General features: G+C 51.9%; 1 protein-coding gene across 1 annotated transcript in view; it reads right to left on the bottom strand.

Annotated features, from left to right (window-relative positions):
- The window catches only part of NIBAN2 (niban apoptosis regulator 2), a 63,717-nt gene extending 63,409 nt beyond the window's left edge, over positions 1-308 (bottom strand). The window contains exon 1 of the mRNA XM_054500028.2: positions 9-308. Within this exon, the coding sequence (XP_054356003.1) occupies positions 9-63 (55 nt within the window). The 5' untranslated portion in view covers positions 64-308. The remainder of the gene's footprint in view (positions 1-8) is intronic.
- Positions 309-16,027: the final 15,719 nt, after the last annotated feature.

Below are 16,027 nucleotides of genomic sequence, written 5' to 3' on the forward strand. Positions count from 1 at the left end.
ACCCTCACCTGCGATGTGCTGGCGCCGGGCGTCGTCCAGGTGCGTGGACAGCACGTCCCCCATGGCCAGGAGGAGTCGCGGCCCGATCCGGCCGACGCCGCCGCTGCTGCCCGCGCTGCTCAGGCGGACGCCGCTGGCGCCATGGAGCCCGGCCCGCCCTGCTTCCGCCGCTCCCGCCGCTCCCGCCGCTCCCGCCGCTCCCGCCGCTCCCGCCGCTCCCGCCGCTCCCGCCGCTCCCGCCGCCCGGCTGCGGCTTCCGCTCCGGCTCCGCTCCCGGTCGGGCCCCGTCCCTCCCGCCGGCCGCCTTGGCCCCCTCCCTGCCCTCGGCCCTGCACCCCGGCGCCCCGCCCCGCCCCACCAGACCACGCCCCCGCAGGCCAACCCCGCCCCCTCCCCGCCCGCTGCCCTGCACCCCTGCGCCCGCCGCGTCCTACCCCGCCCCGCCCCGCCCCGCCCTCGGTCCTGCACCCCTGCGCCCCACCCAGCCCCTCCAGGGCCCGCCCCGTATGCCCCGCCTCCTCCGCTGCCTCGGGCGGGCGGGGCACAGGGGCCGTGGACGCCGGGACCGCCCTGGAGAAGGAGACAAAGAGAAGGTCCCAGAAAGGGAGACCGCGGAGAGGCTGTGGAGAGCGCACCCTCCCTGTACCTAAGCAGAGAAAGAGACGGGGCTGGTGGGGGCATCTGAAAAACTGGGGGTGCTCTGGGGGACTCCAGCCTGAGTGTCACCCCCCCCCTCCCCTCCCCAACCCTGCCCGCGCGGGAAAAGAATCGCGCCGAGGAGGATGTGGGGCACTGGCAGGGGACGCCTGGACCTACGGGCGAGAATTCGGCGTTCTCCCCCTCCTCTTCCCTGAACAGTGCGCCGTGCCCCCCCAGTCCCGGCCGCCACTGCCCGCGCTCAGGAAGTTCCCTGGCCTTGATTCGACCTGCCCCAGAAGGTGTGCCGGCCGGTCTTGCACAATAGCTATAGGAAGGGGGCGGGGAAGGCTCGGGCCCGAAGGCACCCCCGCCCCAGTGCCAGGCGGGCTAGCCTCAGGCCCAGCATATGGGCATGTCACTCGGGAGGCGGCTTGGGGGACAGAGCAAATCAGAAAAGGAAAAAGCAGTAGCACAGTAGCACTTTACAGTTTGCAAAAGACTACCAGAATCAAAACCCGGAGACCGACATGCACCAGCCTATGGGGCTGGGCATGGGTGGGTCGCAGTGCCAGGGGAATGTGTTTCAGTTTCAGGACCTCCCAAGCTGGCAGGGGAGACAGTCAGGTTAACCAGTGGGATCCCCAGATCTCAATCCTTCTTTGGCTGCTGGTGCTCAGATCTCCTGATCTGCATTGGGACAAGGCCATCCACTTTCTGCTTGTTGACCCCTGGTAACTAAGCACTCACCACTTCTCTCATGCATTTCACGCTGTTATTGGACAGCTCTTAGTGTAACTGTGGCATAAGGCAGGAAGTGATAATGATAACAGTTAAATTTGCTGAGCACCTGTACTTCAGGCCTGTGCACACCACAGCAGGTAGGTTTGAAATGGATTAAAGTGATGCAGGCATTCATTCATGCATTCAGTCACTTACCAGTCATTCAGCAACGGGTGGTCAACACCTGTGTGCCAGGCCCTCTGCTAGATGCTGGGGGTGAAAAGAGGAGGAAGCCTAAGCTGCCCTCCCCTCTGTGACCCTGGACAAGTGGCATTACCTCTTTGAACTTCAGCTACCTCATCTGTCAAAAGAGAATGATGCTTTTGGGGGGAGTGTTAAATGATATCACAAAATGCCCAGCATAGTGCCTGGCACCAGGGTCCATCATCTCTCAATAAACAGAACGTGTCATTCTATTATTCATAGTCCCTGCCCTCAAGAGCTTAGAGAAGCTTGAGGAAAGAGCAGAACATTCTGTTTTGAGGAAAATCACAGAGGGGGTAGGACCAGAACTGGAAGTTGAAAAACAAGACTTTTGACAGCAGATACTGAGAAACAGCATTCCAGGGAGTGGGGACAGCATGGGCAGGGGCCCAGCCTTGAAGGGCAGGATGCATTCATGCGTCAAAGAGTCATCATCAGGTGGAGTTGAAGTCATGCTGGTAGGGATCACTAGTTTCCTTTTATAGAGGTGGAAACTGAGGCCCAGAGAGGGAAAGTGACTTGCTAAGGGCACAAAGTGAAGCAGAGGGAGAACCTGGCCAAAGGCCAAGTCTCCTGGCACCCAGTGTCTGATTCTCTCTGAGCAACCAGAAGGAAGTGATGCCGATAACCTCTTTTCATTTTTCTCATAGCCCAAACTGCAGGGTCTGCTCTTCCCAGGGAGGAGCTATCTGACATCTGGACACCAGAGGCCTCTTCTTGGCTGGGCTGGAGGCCTAGGCCGGAGGGGGCGGTTAGAGATGGGGCCACAGTGGCCTTTCCCCCACCTTCGTGCCACACCCAAGCCTGGAACACCCACAGCCTGCCTACCATGTGAGGCCCCTGGCCCAGGGACGGGTTCCACCCTGGCCCAGGGTGGGACCCCAGATGGGGAGGCAACTTGAGCATCCAGAAGGTCTCCTCTTGCTTTGGAGAACTTCTGTCACTTGTCACCTAACCCATCTGAGCATCCATGGCCTCATATGTGAGAGACACATGAGATGCAAGTGGAAAGGTGGCCGGGCGCAGTGGCTCACGCCTGTAATCCCAGCATTTTGGGAGGCCGAGGCAGGCAGATCATGAGATCAGGAGTTCGAGACCAGCCTGGCCAATATGGTGAAACCCCATCTCTATTAAAAATGCAAAAATTAGCTGGGCATGGTGGCACGTGCCTGTAGTCCCAGCTGCTCAGAAGGCTGAGGCAGAAGAATCGCTTGAACCCGGGAGGCAGAGGTTGCAGTGAGCCAAGATCGTGCCACTGCACTCCACTCCAGCCTGGTGACAGAGCGAGACTCCATCTCAAAAAGAAAAAGAAAGTGGAAAGGCATTGTAAACAGTAGGGTGCTATGCACACATGTGAATAGCTCTCCGCACATCTGGGGCCGGTCCCTGACAATTCAAGATTCATTCATTTCACACCAAAAAAAAAACCTGCCTTGTCTAGGGGTGGAATGAAGGAGAATTGATGGCAAAAAAAAATCTGGAGAGAACTTTAGGGGGATAAAAATGGTCCTATGTCTTGACTGAGTTGTTGGTAAGAGAACATATTTATCTAAATTTCTCAAACTGTACAGATGCATCAAATGGATGCATTTTATTATATCAAAATTATACTTCAACAAAGTTTATTTTATTTTTATTTTTGAGACAAGGTCTGTCTCTGTTGCCCAGGCTGGAGTGCAGTCGTGCAAACATGGACTCAGTGTAGCCTTGGCCTCCTGGGCTCAAGGCATCCTCCAATCTCACCCTTGGGCTACCACACCCAGGGTGTTTTTCATAGAGAAAAATGTTTTTCATAGAGATGGGATCTCACCATGCTGCCCAGGCTGGTCTCCAACTCCTGGGCTCAAGGGATCCTCCCGCCTAAGCCTCCAAGAGTGCTGGGATTACAGGTGTGAGCCACCATTTATTTTAAAGTGAAAAAATAAACATGCAAGCACCTACTATGTGTTGGATGCTATTCTAGGTATTGGGGATATATCAGTATGCAAGAAAGTCACGGTCCTCATCTTCATGGACGTTATAGTCTTATGAAAAAATACATCAAATAAATAACATGACTTCAGAGAGTAATAAACATTAAGATGGGATAGGGTGACAAGTGGGGTTGGGGTGGGACGCCATCTAGGAAAGTGGTCTAGGAAGGAGGAGGAGATGATGCCTTGGGACCTGATTGGCAAGAAGGAGCCTGCTTGAAGAAGGTTCAGGAAGAGCTGCCATTTATGGAGATGGACCACAGACCAGGTGTCACACCAAGGACTTTTCTGCCTCCTACTGTCCTCACAGCTACTGGCGTAGGAATGATAAAGCCCATTTTAGAGTTGAATACGTTGTTGTGAGGATTTTTTTTTAAATGATATTCAGGCTGAGCACGGTGGCTCACACTCGTAATGCTAGCACTTTGGGAAGCTGAGGCAAGAGGATCGCTTGAGGCCAGGAGTTTGAGACCAGCATGGGCAACAGAACGAGACCCCGTTGTTAAATAATTTTTTTAAAAAATTAGCTGGGCCTGATGGTGCATGCTTGTAGTCCCAGCTACTAGGAGGCCAAAGCGGGAAGACTGTGAGCCCAGGAGTTTGAGGCTGCAGTGTGCTATGATCTCGCCGCTACATTCCAGCTTGGGTGACAGAGTGAGACCTTGCCTCTTTATATATATATGTATATACGTATGTATATATAGTCCATCGTATGCATACAGCAATCCTTGTTCAAACACTGGAACAGGTAGGCACAGAGAAGGTGTGACAAGTAAAGGCGTGAGTGTGAGCAAAAGGAAGCAAGGTGAGTCCTTGTGGGGCCCAAGCCAGATGGCCGATTTAGGACTTCCCGCAGGGAAGGAGGGGTGGGCCCTGGCATGGACTGGTGGGACCCCAGATGGGGAGGCAACCTGAGCATCCAGAACAGAATTTGTTGGGTTGTTTTTTTTTTTTCACTCTGGAAAGATTGTAAAGCTCTTTAAACATTCTAACTCTCTCTACTATATGTTAAGAAATCAATTCTTGTAATAAAAAAAAGTTACAGTCTTTGGGTGGGGAAGGAATGAAGTTATTTGCCCTTTTTTTTTTTAAGGAAAGAAAAATAAATATAGTCATCAGCACTACGAAGGATTCCAGGAAGTTTGACATCAGAGAATTTCTCAACTCTAACGTGCTAGAAACCCCTGCCCTCACGCTGGAGGCCATTTTGATGTCCCCTTGTTACTTTTGAGTAAATGGAAACATCTTTTCACACATTTAGTGGCCATTTGTGGGTTTTTGGTTTTTTTTTTTAAATTTCGAGACAGGGTCTCGTTCTGTTGCCCAGGCTAGAGTGCAGTGGCACGATCTCTGCTCATTGCAATCTCTACCTACCTTCTGGGTTCAGGCAATTCTCCTGCCTCAGCTTCCCGAGTAGCTGGGATTACAGGCACCCGCCACCATGCCTGGCTAATTTTTGTATTTTTAGTAGAAATGGGGTTTTGCCATGTTGGCCAGGCCAGTCTGGAACTCCTGACCACAAGTGATCTGCCTCCCTCGGCCTCTCAAAGTGCTGGGATTACAGGTATGAGCCACCGCACCCAGCCTGGCCATTTGTGGTTTTTAAAATTTATATCCTCTGCCTGCTTTTCTGTGGGAATGTCTATCTTTTTCTTATTGATTTGTAAGAGCTCTTTCTATAGCAAGGATTTCTGAAATCTGCAAGGTGGAGGGATATCTGTTCTTTTTCTAGGACTCTGGATGCTGTCTCTATTCACCAGGGGCTCCCACTCCCTTTTCTTGTCTCAGGCCCCAGAACCTGGTGGAAAATGCCAGGGCTGTGGACAAAGGGGGGCAATGGTCTACATCTGGAGCAGAGAGGAAAGGTTCTCCCTGCCCACCTGCTGGGCCTGCCGCTGTTGAACAGAGAATGCCACCTACAGCTGCTGACTCATCAGGCCTTTCTCTGGAATTGGCTTCTGCCCACTGCCTCCCTGCAAAGCTGCCCCGCCCCTCCCCTCCCCACCACACCCTCAAGCATATTTGGAAGCAGGGACCCAAGGGCGAAGAATAATAATATTTGGCTTTGAAAGGGAGGGTTGAGACGGTCAGAGCCAGAGCTTGGACCGAGACCCAGAGAAGGAAAGCGATTTGCCCAAGAGCATTCCTCAGAAGCCCAGCCCAAGACCCCTTCCTAGTCCTGTAGGAAGAAGGAGGGGCCCTTTCTCTCCCCATGAGTCCCTCTCCCTCCCAGTTGGCACGGAGTCCCAGCTCTGCTCTCCCCACGAACCTGTCAAACCTGAAATAGACCAGGAGAAAAAAAACAAACACCTCCAGTAAACAGCAAGGAGTGTGAATGAATCAGGATCTTGTTTTTAAGGAATATCATGTATCTACCTCTGTTTACCCAGTTGGCATGGCCCATTGTGCAGAAGGGACCTTGGCACGCAGCCCAGATCTCCTCTCTTTATTAACTGTTGGGTGGTGGAAACGTCCGCAGCTCACAGCCTGTTCCGTCTGTCACCTGGCCTCAGGCTGCTAAACTCGCTCTCACTCCTTCAGTGGCCAAGCTGTCACCTCTCCCCAGCTCCACTGCCACCCCAAGTCCAGGGAACCGGCCTCCCTGCCTCCAGCCCCCCATGCATTCCTCACTGGGAGCCAGAGGAATTGTTGTAAACACAGATATGACCTTGCCATTCCCCCACTTCTAACCTTCTGGGGCTTCCACTGTCCTGGAGAGAAAGTCAGACTCCAGACATGGCGCTGGGGGCCCATGCCAGTCTCTCTCCCCCACTTCCCCTCCTCATTCTCTAGCCACACTGAGATTTCACATCCTCAAACTAGCCCTGCTCCATCCCGCCTCAGGGCTTATGAAATATGGACTCTTATTTATTTATTTATTTATTTTTGAGATGGAGTCTCGCTCACTCACCCAGGCTGGAGTGCAGCAGTGGCGCGATCTCGGCTCAATGCAACCTCAGCTTCCTGGGTTCAAGCAATTCTCTGCCTCAGACTCTCAAGTAGCTGTGATTACAGGTTCCTGCCACCACGCCTGGCTAATTTTGGTATTTTTAGTAGAGACAGGGTTCTACCATCTTGGCCAGGGTGGTCTTGAACTCCTGACCTCGTGATCCACCCACCCCGGCTTCCCCAAGTGCTGGGACTACAGGCGTGAGCCACTGTGCTGGGCCCTCTTTTTTTTTTTTTTTTTTTTTTTTGAGACAGAGTCTCGCGTGCAGTGGCGGGATCTCTGCTCACTGCAACCTCCGCCTCCCAAGCTCAAGCGATTCTCCTGTCTCAGCCTCCTGAGTAGATAGGATTACAGGCACCCGCCACCATGCCCAGCTAATTTTGTTATTTTTAGTAGAGATGGGGTTTCACCATGTTGATTAGCCTGGTCTCAAACTCCTGAGCTCAGGTGATCCGCCCGCCTTGGCTCCCAAAGTGCTGGGATTACAGGCGTGAGCCACCGTGCCTGGCTGTGTGAAACATGGATTTTTTCCCCCCATCTTGCCCCACCAAGCAGCATTCAGCCTTCAACCTCAGCTAATTACCCTTCATCAGAGAGGACATTTCTGCACCCCGCCCCCCAACTAGGTCAGGCTTGCCATTATTATCACCCCCGCCCAATGTCCTAAACTCCTCCTTTGTGGCAAGCATCACATTCAACATGATTTTGTGTGTGTGCAATTATCTGTTTAAATAGATCTTTCTCTCTGAGGACCAGGACTGTCCTCCTTTGACATGACATCACTAGTGTCCGTCGCAATGGGAGCTTGAGGGAGCACGTATGATGTGCAGAACGCTATCCTGGGCACTGGAGGGGAACATGACAGTGAGGAACCCACCTGGTCCTTGGGACCTCACGGGCTTGTTCATAGACCTATACCGACATGCTCATGCCTGCAGTGGCCATGTCACACCATGGGGTACAAAGTCCCTTCCACAGTATGCATCTGGGCCTCTGCTAGTGTGCAGAGCTTCTGCTTGCAAACTTCCAGGAAGGGGGTGCCTCACCGCCTTCTCAGGTCACAATTCCGTGGTTGGATCCAACAGCACTGAAGTCGGGCAGGGGGCCGCTGAAGTCCCAGTAGACAGGCAGGGAGTGAGAAATAACTTCAGGATGATAAAGATAACGGAAGCACCCGTTCACTGCAGGCTCCTGTGCTCAATTCAGTGCTTGGTAGCTTCTGCCTCATTGAATGGTCACCACAACTTTTGGGGGACACCCATTTTACAGGAGAGAAAACTGAGGCTCCATGAGGTGTAAGTAAGAGATGAGGATGAGATCAGGCACAGTGGCTCACGCCTATAATCCCAACACTTTGGGAGGCTGAGGCAGGAGGATCACTTGAGCCCAGGAGTTTGAGACCAGCCTAGGCAACATAGCAAGACCTCGTCTCTATTTGTTTTTTTTTTTTTTCCAAGACAGACTCTTGCTCTGTCACCAGGCTGGAGTGCAGTGGTGCCATCTCAGCTTACTGCAACCTCTGCCTCCTGGGTTCAAGCGATTCTCCTGCCTCAGTCTCCCCAGTAGCTGGGATTGCAGGCGTGTGCCACCACATCTGGCTAATTTTTGTATCTTTAGTAGAGACGGGGTTTCACCATGTTGACCAGACTAGTCTCGAACTCCTGACCTTGTGATCCACCTGCTTCGGCCTCCCAAAGTGCTGGGATTACAGGTGTGAGGCACCTTGCCCAGCCTCTATTTTTAAATAATTTATTGCTATTTTATTTTAAAGTAACAGATGAGGCCAGGTGCGGTGGCTCACGCATTTTGGGAGGCCGAGGTGGGCGGATCACCTGAGGTCGGGAGTTTGAGACCAGCCTGGCCAACATGGCGAAACCCCATCTCTACTAAAAATACAAAAATTAGCCAGGCATGGTGGTGCACATCTGTAATCCCAGCTACTCGGGAGGCTGAGGCACAAGAATCACTTGAACCAGAGAGGCGGGGGTTGCAGTGAGCCAAGATTGCACCACTGTACTCCAGCCTGGGCGACACAGCGAGACTCTGTCCACCCCACCCCCCCAAAAAAATTAAGAGATGAGGATGAGACCCATACATAGCTCTTCCTACTTCAGAGCTGCAATACCCCCACACTTCCCACACCATCCTCCAGATCCAACCCTACGAGTTCAGCTCTTTCTCAAACACAAAATGGGCTTCTCTGCTATACCTTTTTTTTTTTTTTTTTCCAGGGATAAGACCTCTTGCTCTGTAACCCAGGCTGGAGTGCAGTGAGTTGATCATGGCTCGCTGCAGCCTCAAACTCCTGGGCTCAAACAATCCTCCCGACCCAGCCTCCTGAGTAGCTGGGACTACAGGCATGCACCACTACACCTGGCTTTAATTTTTTAATTAAAAAAATGTTGGGCCAGTCGCAGGGGCTCACACTTGTAATCTCAGCACTTTGGGAGGCTGAGGCAGGTGGCTCACAATGTCAGGAATTTGAGACCAGCCTGGCCAACACAGTGAAACCCTGTCTCTACTAAAAACACAAAAAAATTAGCTGGGTGTGGTGGCGGGTGCCTGAAATCCCATATACTTGGGAGGCTGAAGCAGGAGAATCACTTGTATCTGGGAGGCGGAGGTTGCAGTGAGCTGAGATCGCGCCACTGCACTCCAGCCTGAGAGACAGAGCAAGACTCCATCTCAAAAAAAAAAAAATTTAGCTGGGCATGGTGGCCTGTGCCTGAAATCCCATCCGGGAGGCTGAGGCATGAGGAATCCCTTGAAGCCAGGAGGCAGAGAATGCAGTGAGCCAAGATCCAGCCCCTGCACTCCAGCCTGGGCAACAGGGCGAGACTTGGTCTCAAAAAAAAAAAAAAAGTGGTCAGGCGCCATGGCTTACGCCTGTAATCCCAGCGCTTTAGGAGACCGAGGCAGGTGGATCATCTGAGCTCAGGAGTTCAAGACCAGCCTGGCCAACATGGTGAAACCGTCTCTACTAAAAATACAAAAAAATTAGCTGGGCATGATGGTGGGCCCCTGTCATCCCAGCTACTCAGGAGGCTGAGGCAGGAGAATCACTTGAATCCGGGAGGCGGAGGTTGCAGTGAGAGTGAGCTGAGATCTCGCCATTGCACTCCAGCCTGGGTGACAAGAGTGAAACTCCGTCTAGAAAAAAAAAAGAAAAGAAAAGAAAAAGAAAAAGAACCCCTTGTCAGTGGGTGCTGTAGTGCCTCAAGCCTGTGATGCTTTGGGAGGTCAAGGAGTGAGGATCCCTTGAGCCCAGGAGTTTGAGGCTGCATTGAGCTACGATCATTCCGCTGCACTCCAGCCTGAGTGACAGAGCAAAATCTCCTCTCTAAACAAACAAACAAACAAAAAGAACCCTGTGTGCCTTGTGTCCTGGGGACTTGTGCACAAGTCTTACCTCCCATCCACCCCATCCTCCAGAGTGAGAGCCCCAGAAGGAAGGGACCGGAGCTGGCCCCGTTCCTGACTCCTAGCACGTCCTTGAGAGCTGTTTGCTGCTGAGCCAGTGCCGGACAGTCACTCCCAGTTCCTCTAAGGCCAGCCGGGTGGGGTCTCGGGCCCCACCACCTCCCTCCCACCTCTTCCACGCTAGACTTTATTTCCTGCTGGGCTGCAGCTGCCCCTCACCAGCTGGTGACTCAGAGCCTGGGCAGGATGGCAGTGCCGATTGGGCCCTCGCAGCCCTCTGAGCCTTCTGTGACTCAGCTTGTGGTGAGGCTGCGCCCAGGCTCCTGGGTGGGGCATCTCCACCCCAGCCTGGACCTCCTTCCTCTCCCCTTTAGGTCTTGCTGATTTCTGTCCTCCAGGTCTTCTCAGTAGAACGAGGACAATCCTGAATTCAGAACATATTTCCTGAGTACTGAGAGTGCCCGGGAGAGGGGGGCTGAGAGCTGGCTCCTGCCCTCCTGAGAGCACAGTTCCCTGGGCAGGAGCAGAGAAGGCCCAGAGGAAGATAGGAGGGAGGCAGGGCAAAGGATGCTGTGGGCAGAGCCCAGGGCTGGGCCACAGGTGAGCAAGGACCACTGTGTGTTAAGGACTGGTCAGGGACCTGGGAGCAGAGAGGTTACGAGGACTGGGCCTTCCCACCCCACATGGTGCCTCCGTGAGAATTAGCAAAGTCAGTGAAAACAGGCTGGGACCTCTTGTGCCAGGGCCCCAGCTGGCTTGGCAAGCGCAGTGTGGGCTGGATTCAGCCCCCATCACCCAACGCATTTGTGCAGGGAGCCGAGTGAGGAGGCAGGGATGGTGGCGCCTCCTAGGGGACATTTGGAAATGTGTCTACGGAGGTGTTTTCATTGCCACTATGTCTGGTGTTTGTGGGAGTGGGGGAGTGTGGGGCAAAGGGAGGGTTATTGGCATTTAGTGTCTGAAATCCAGGGATGCTAGGTGTCCTGTCAAGGTGGCTGGTCCTGCCAAGGGATGATGAAATATTCTCTCTACTCCCAAATCCAGGCCTGAGACCCCTCTGTTGTCCAGTTACATCGTGGAGAGGACCATAACAACTGTGACCTTGTGAAATTCTTCCCAGTGTTCTAAGCGGGTTTTTTTGTTTGTTTTTGTTTTTGTTTGAGATGGAGCCATGGCTGGAGTCCAGTGGTGCGATCACAGCTCATTGCAACCTCCACTTCCCGGGTTCAAGTGATTCTCCTGCCTCGGCCTCCCGAGTAGCTGGGATTACAGGCGCATGCCACTACACCCGGGTAATTTTTGTATTTTTAGTAGAGATGGGGTTTCACCATGTTGGCCAGGCTGGTCTTGAACTCCTGGCCTCAAGTGATCTGCCCGCCTTGGCCTCCCAAAGTGCTGGGATTACAGGTGTGAGCCACTGCACTAGGCCGAGCCTGGTTTCCTACCTGTGCTACCTACTTTCTCCAAGGATGTCCTGCTCTGGAAATCGTCAAGGGAATGCCTTTTACCTTAAAGTAACTCCCCTTCCTCCCTGTCAGGTATCTTTGCATAACTCTGAAGAGTTTTGAAGATGCAAAGTCCTTCCTCTCTGCCCATCCAGGGAAGCTTCTGGCCGCCCTCGGGGTGAGTGGGCAGTGGCGGACGGAAGTTCCTCAACTTCATTACAGCTGTGAGGCCTCGGATTGGCTCTCACCACTCTGGGCATCCACTTTTGTAAAATGGAGACAGTAATTTCCACTCTCTTGGTTATTTAGTAGGCTGGCAATGAGGGCATCCGCGAATGGCACCTGGCCCACTCATCAAATGGCAGCTACCCTCTCTCATGATGATTGTCAGCGCCTAGTGTGAAAGATGGGAAGGGTCTACATCGATTCTTTTTTTTTTTTTTTCTTTAAGAGATGTAATTGCCCAGGCTGGTCTTGAATTCCTAGACTCAAGCTATCTGCCTGCCTCAGCCTCCTAAAGTACTGGGATTACAGATGTGTGCCCCCAAGCCTGGCCTGCACTGGATTCTCATTCTGATGTTACAAGGTGGATGGGGCCATGACAGAGGTTTGAGCCAGCAGGGAGGGTGTGGCACGAGGCCTGATGGCTTCTCGGAGGAGGAGGTGTTTGAACTAGGCTATTGGAGACAGAGCAGATTCACCAGATTCACTGGGAAAGTAGCTGTGTGTGCCAGGTGCACCAGCTGGGCTGCCAAGCGCTGATTTGTAGAAATTCTCTGGGGGGTTCTCTGAGTGAGGAAGAAGGATCCATGGGGCCTGGGCAAGGCTAGAAGTGCCAGCCTGGGAAACAGGCTCAGGAGTACAGTTTCTTCCTTTCTTTTTCTTTTACTTGTTGAAGCCTAATTTACATATATCAAATGCACCAGTCGCAATGAGTTTTAAAAATGTTTTGGCAGCTTTATGTAAGTATAACTGACAGATAACCTGCACTCATTCAAAATGTACAATTTGACCGGGCACGGTAGCTCACGCCTGTAATCCCAATACTTTAGGAGGCCGAGATAGGTGGATCACCTGAGGTTGGGAGTTTGAGACTAGCCTGGCCAGCATGGTGAAACCCCGTCTTTACTAAAAATACAAAAATTAGCCAGGCATGGTGGCACATGCCTGTAATCCCAGCTATTCAGGAGGCTGAGGCAGGAGAATCGCTTGAACCCGGGAGGCAAAGGTTGCAGTGAGCAGAGATTGCATCATTGCACTCCAGCCTGGGCGACAAGAGTGAAACTCTGTCTCAAAAAAAAAGTACAATTTGATGATTTGGGGCAGATGTGTCCATCCATAGAACCATCGCCACAGTCAAAATAATGAATATATGCATCACCCCCAAACTTTCCTCTCTCCCCACGTAATCTCTCCCTCCCTCTCATCCCACGTAATCCCTCCCTCCCTCTCTCCCCACGTAATCCCTCCCTCCCTGTCTCCCCACGTAATCTCTCCCTCCCTCTCTCCCCACGTAATCCCTCCCTCCCTCTCATCCCACGTAATCCCTCCCTCCCTCTCTCCCCACGTAATCCCTCCCTCCCTCTCTCCCCACGTAATCCCTCCCTCCCTCTCTCCCCACGTAATCCCTCCCTCCCTCTCTCCCCACGTAATCCCTCCCTCCCTCTCTCCCCACGTAATCCCTCCCTCCCTCTCTCCCCACGTAATCCCTCCCTCCCTCTCTCCCCACGTAATCCCTCCCTCCCTCTCTCCCCACGTAATCCCTCCCTCCCTCTCTCCCCACGTAATCCCTCCCTCCCTGTCTCCCCACGTAATCCCTCCCTCCCTGTCTCCCCACGTAATCCCTCCCTCCCTCTCGTCCCACGTAATCCCTCCCTCCCTCTCTCCCCACGTAATCCCTCCCTCCCTCTCTCCCCACGTAATCCCTCCCTCCCTCTCTCCCCACGTAATCCCTCCCTCCCTCTCGTCCCACGTAATCCCTCCCTCCCTCTCGTCCCACGTAATCCCTCCCTCCCTCTCGTCCCACGTAATCCCTCCCTCCCTCTCGTCCCACGTAATCCCTCCCTCCCTCTCTCCCCGTGTAATCCCTCCCTCCCTCTCTCCCCGTGTAATCCCTCCCTCCCTCTCTCCCCGTGTAATCCCTCCCTCCCTCTCTCCCCGTGTAATCCCTCCCTCCCTCTCTCCTCGTGTAATCCCTCCCTCCCTCTCATCCCATGTAATCCCTCCCTCCCTCTCATCCCATGTAATCCCTCCCTCCCTCTCTCCCCATGTAATCCCTCCCTCCCTCTCTCCCCATGTAATCCCTCCCTCCCTCTCTCCCCATGTAATCCCTCCCTCCCTCTCTCCCCATGTAATCTCTCTCTCCCTCCCTCAGGCAACCACTCTTCTGATTTCCATCACTACAGATTAGCTGCTATTTTCTAGAATTTTATAGAAATTGAATAATATAGTATTACTCTTTTTTCTCTAGCTTAAAAAAAAAAAAACTTTTCATTATGGCTGGGCACAGTGGCTCATGCCTGTAATCCCAGCACTTTGGGAGGCCAAGGCCGGCAGATCACTTGAGGTCAGGAGCTCGAGATCAGCCTGGCCAACATGGCGAAACCCCATCTCTACTAAAAATACAAAAATTAGCTGGGCGTGGTGATGTGCGCCTGTAGTCCCAGCTACTCCAGAGGCAGGAGAATTGCTTGAATCCAGGAGGTACACGTTGCAATGAGCAGAGATAGTGCCACTGCACTCCAGCCTGGGCGACAGAGCAAGATGCCGTTTCAAAAACAAAACCAAACCAAAACAAACAAACAAACAAAAAACAGAAAAAGACAAATAAAATACTTGTGAACATTTGTGCATACCTTGATGAGGTTTTAATCTGTATATATAGGTGTATAACCATCACCCAGGTCAAGACATGAAACATTTCCCAGACCCAGAAAGCTCTCCTGTTTCAGGCCATATTGCTTCAACTATTTTGACTCTTATCACAATAAGTCAGTTTAATTCCATTTATATTAAGTTTATAGAATTTCATACATATGTAATTTTTTTTTTTTTTAGACAGAGTCTCACTCTATCACCCAGGCTGGAGTGCGGTGGTGCAATCATGGTTCACTGCAGTCTCAGCCTCCCCGGTTTGAGCCATCTTCCCACCTCAGTCCTCCTGAGCGATCTTCCCACCTCAGTCCTCCCAGACTCAAGCAATCCTCCCATCCTCTCAGCCTCCCGAGTAGCTGGGACTACAGTCATGCACCAGCATGCCCTGCTAATTTTTTTATTTTTGTACAGACAGGGTCTCACTATGTTGCCCAGTCTTGAACTCCTGGGCTCAAGCAATCCTCCTGCCTCTGCCTCCCAAAGTGCTAGGATTATAGGCACCAACCACCATGCCCAGCCAATAACTTCATATAAATGGAATTAAACTCCTTGCATATGATTTCTTATGGAAAAAAATGGAATTAAAGAACAACGCAGGCCAGGCACGGCAGCTCATGCCTGTAGTCCCAGCACTTTGGGAGGCTGAAGTGGGTGGATCACCTGAGGTCAGGAGTTCGAGACCAGCCTGACCAACATGGTGAAAACCCACCTCTACTAAAAATACGAAAATTAGCCAGGCATGGTGGCGCATGCCTGTAATACCAGTTATTCTGGAGGCTGAGGCAGGAGAATCACTTGACCCCGGGAGGCAGAGGTTGAAGTGAGCTGAGATTGCCCCATTGCACTCCAGCCTGGGTGACAAGAGTGAAACAACGCTGTCTCAAAAAAAAAAAAAAAAAAAAAAGAACAATGCAATCTATTTTTTTGTGTCTAGCTTTTTTTGCATCACACTATGTGTCTGTGATTGACCCATGTTATTGCCTGTATCAGTAGTTTGTTTCTTTTATTGCTGTTTAGTGTTCCACTGTACAGATTCACCACAAGGTGTTTACCCATTCTCCTTCTGATGGACACTTGGGTTACTTCCAGTTTTGGCTATTATAAATAAAGATGCTATGAACATTTGTATACAAGTCTTTTTATGGACACATATTTTCATTCTCCTGGGTAAATAGCTAGGAGTGGAATTTCTGGTTCATAGAGGAAGTGTTCTTATTACTAGAAACTGTCAAACACTTTTTAAAAATATTTCTACCATTTTACACCCTCACAAACAATGTATGAGAGTTCCAGTTGCTCCACATTCTTGCCAACATTTGGTATTGTCAGACTTTTAATTTTAACCTTTCTGGTGATGAGCAGTGGTATTTCATGGTGGTTTTGTTTTACATTTCCCTTATGACTAATGACTAATGTTGTAGACCATTGTTTCATATACTTACTGTACTTAAAAAAATTTAAGCTTTCTGGGCCAGGTGCAGTGGCTTACGCCTGTAATCCCAGCACTTTGGGAGGCCGAGACGGGCAGATCACGAGGTCAGGGGATCAAGACCATCCTGGCTAATGCGGTGAAGCCCCGTCTCCACTAAAAAAAAAAAAAAAAAAAAAAATACAAAAAATTAGCCGGGCGTGATGGTGGACGCCTGTAGTCCCAGCTACTCCGGAGACTGAGGCAGGAGAATGGCGTGAACCCAGGAGGTGGAGCTTGCAGTGAGCCGAGATCGTGCCACTGCACTCCATCC

Source organism: Pongo pygmaeus, chromosome 13, assembly GCF_028885625.2.
Source record: "Pongo pygmaeus isolate AG05252 chromosome 13, NHGRI_mPonPyg2-v2.0_pri, whole genome shotgun sequence".
Classification (NCBI taxonomy): domain Eukaryota; kingdom Metazoa; phylum Chordata; class Mammalia; order Primates; family Hominidae; genus Pongo; species Pongo pygmaeus.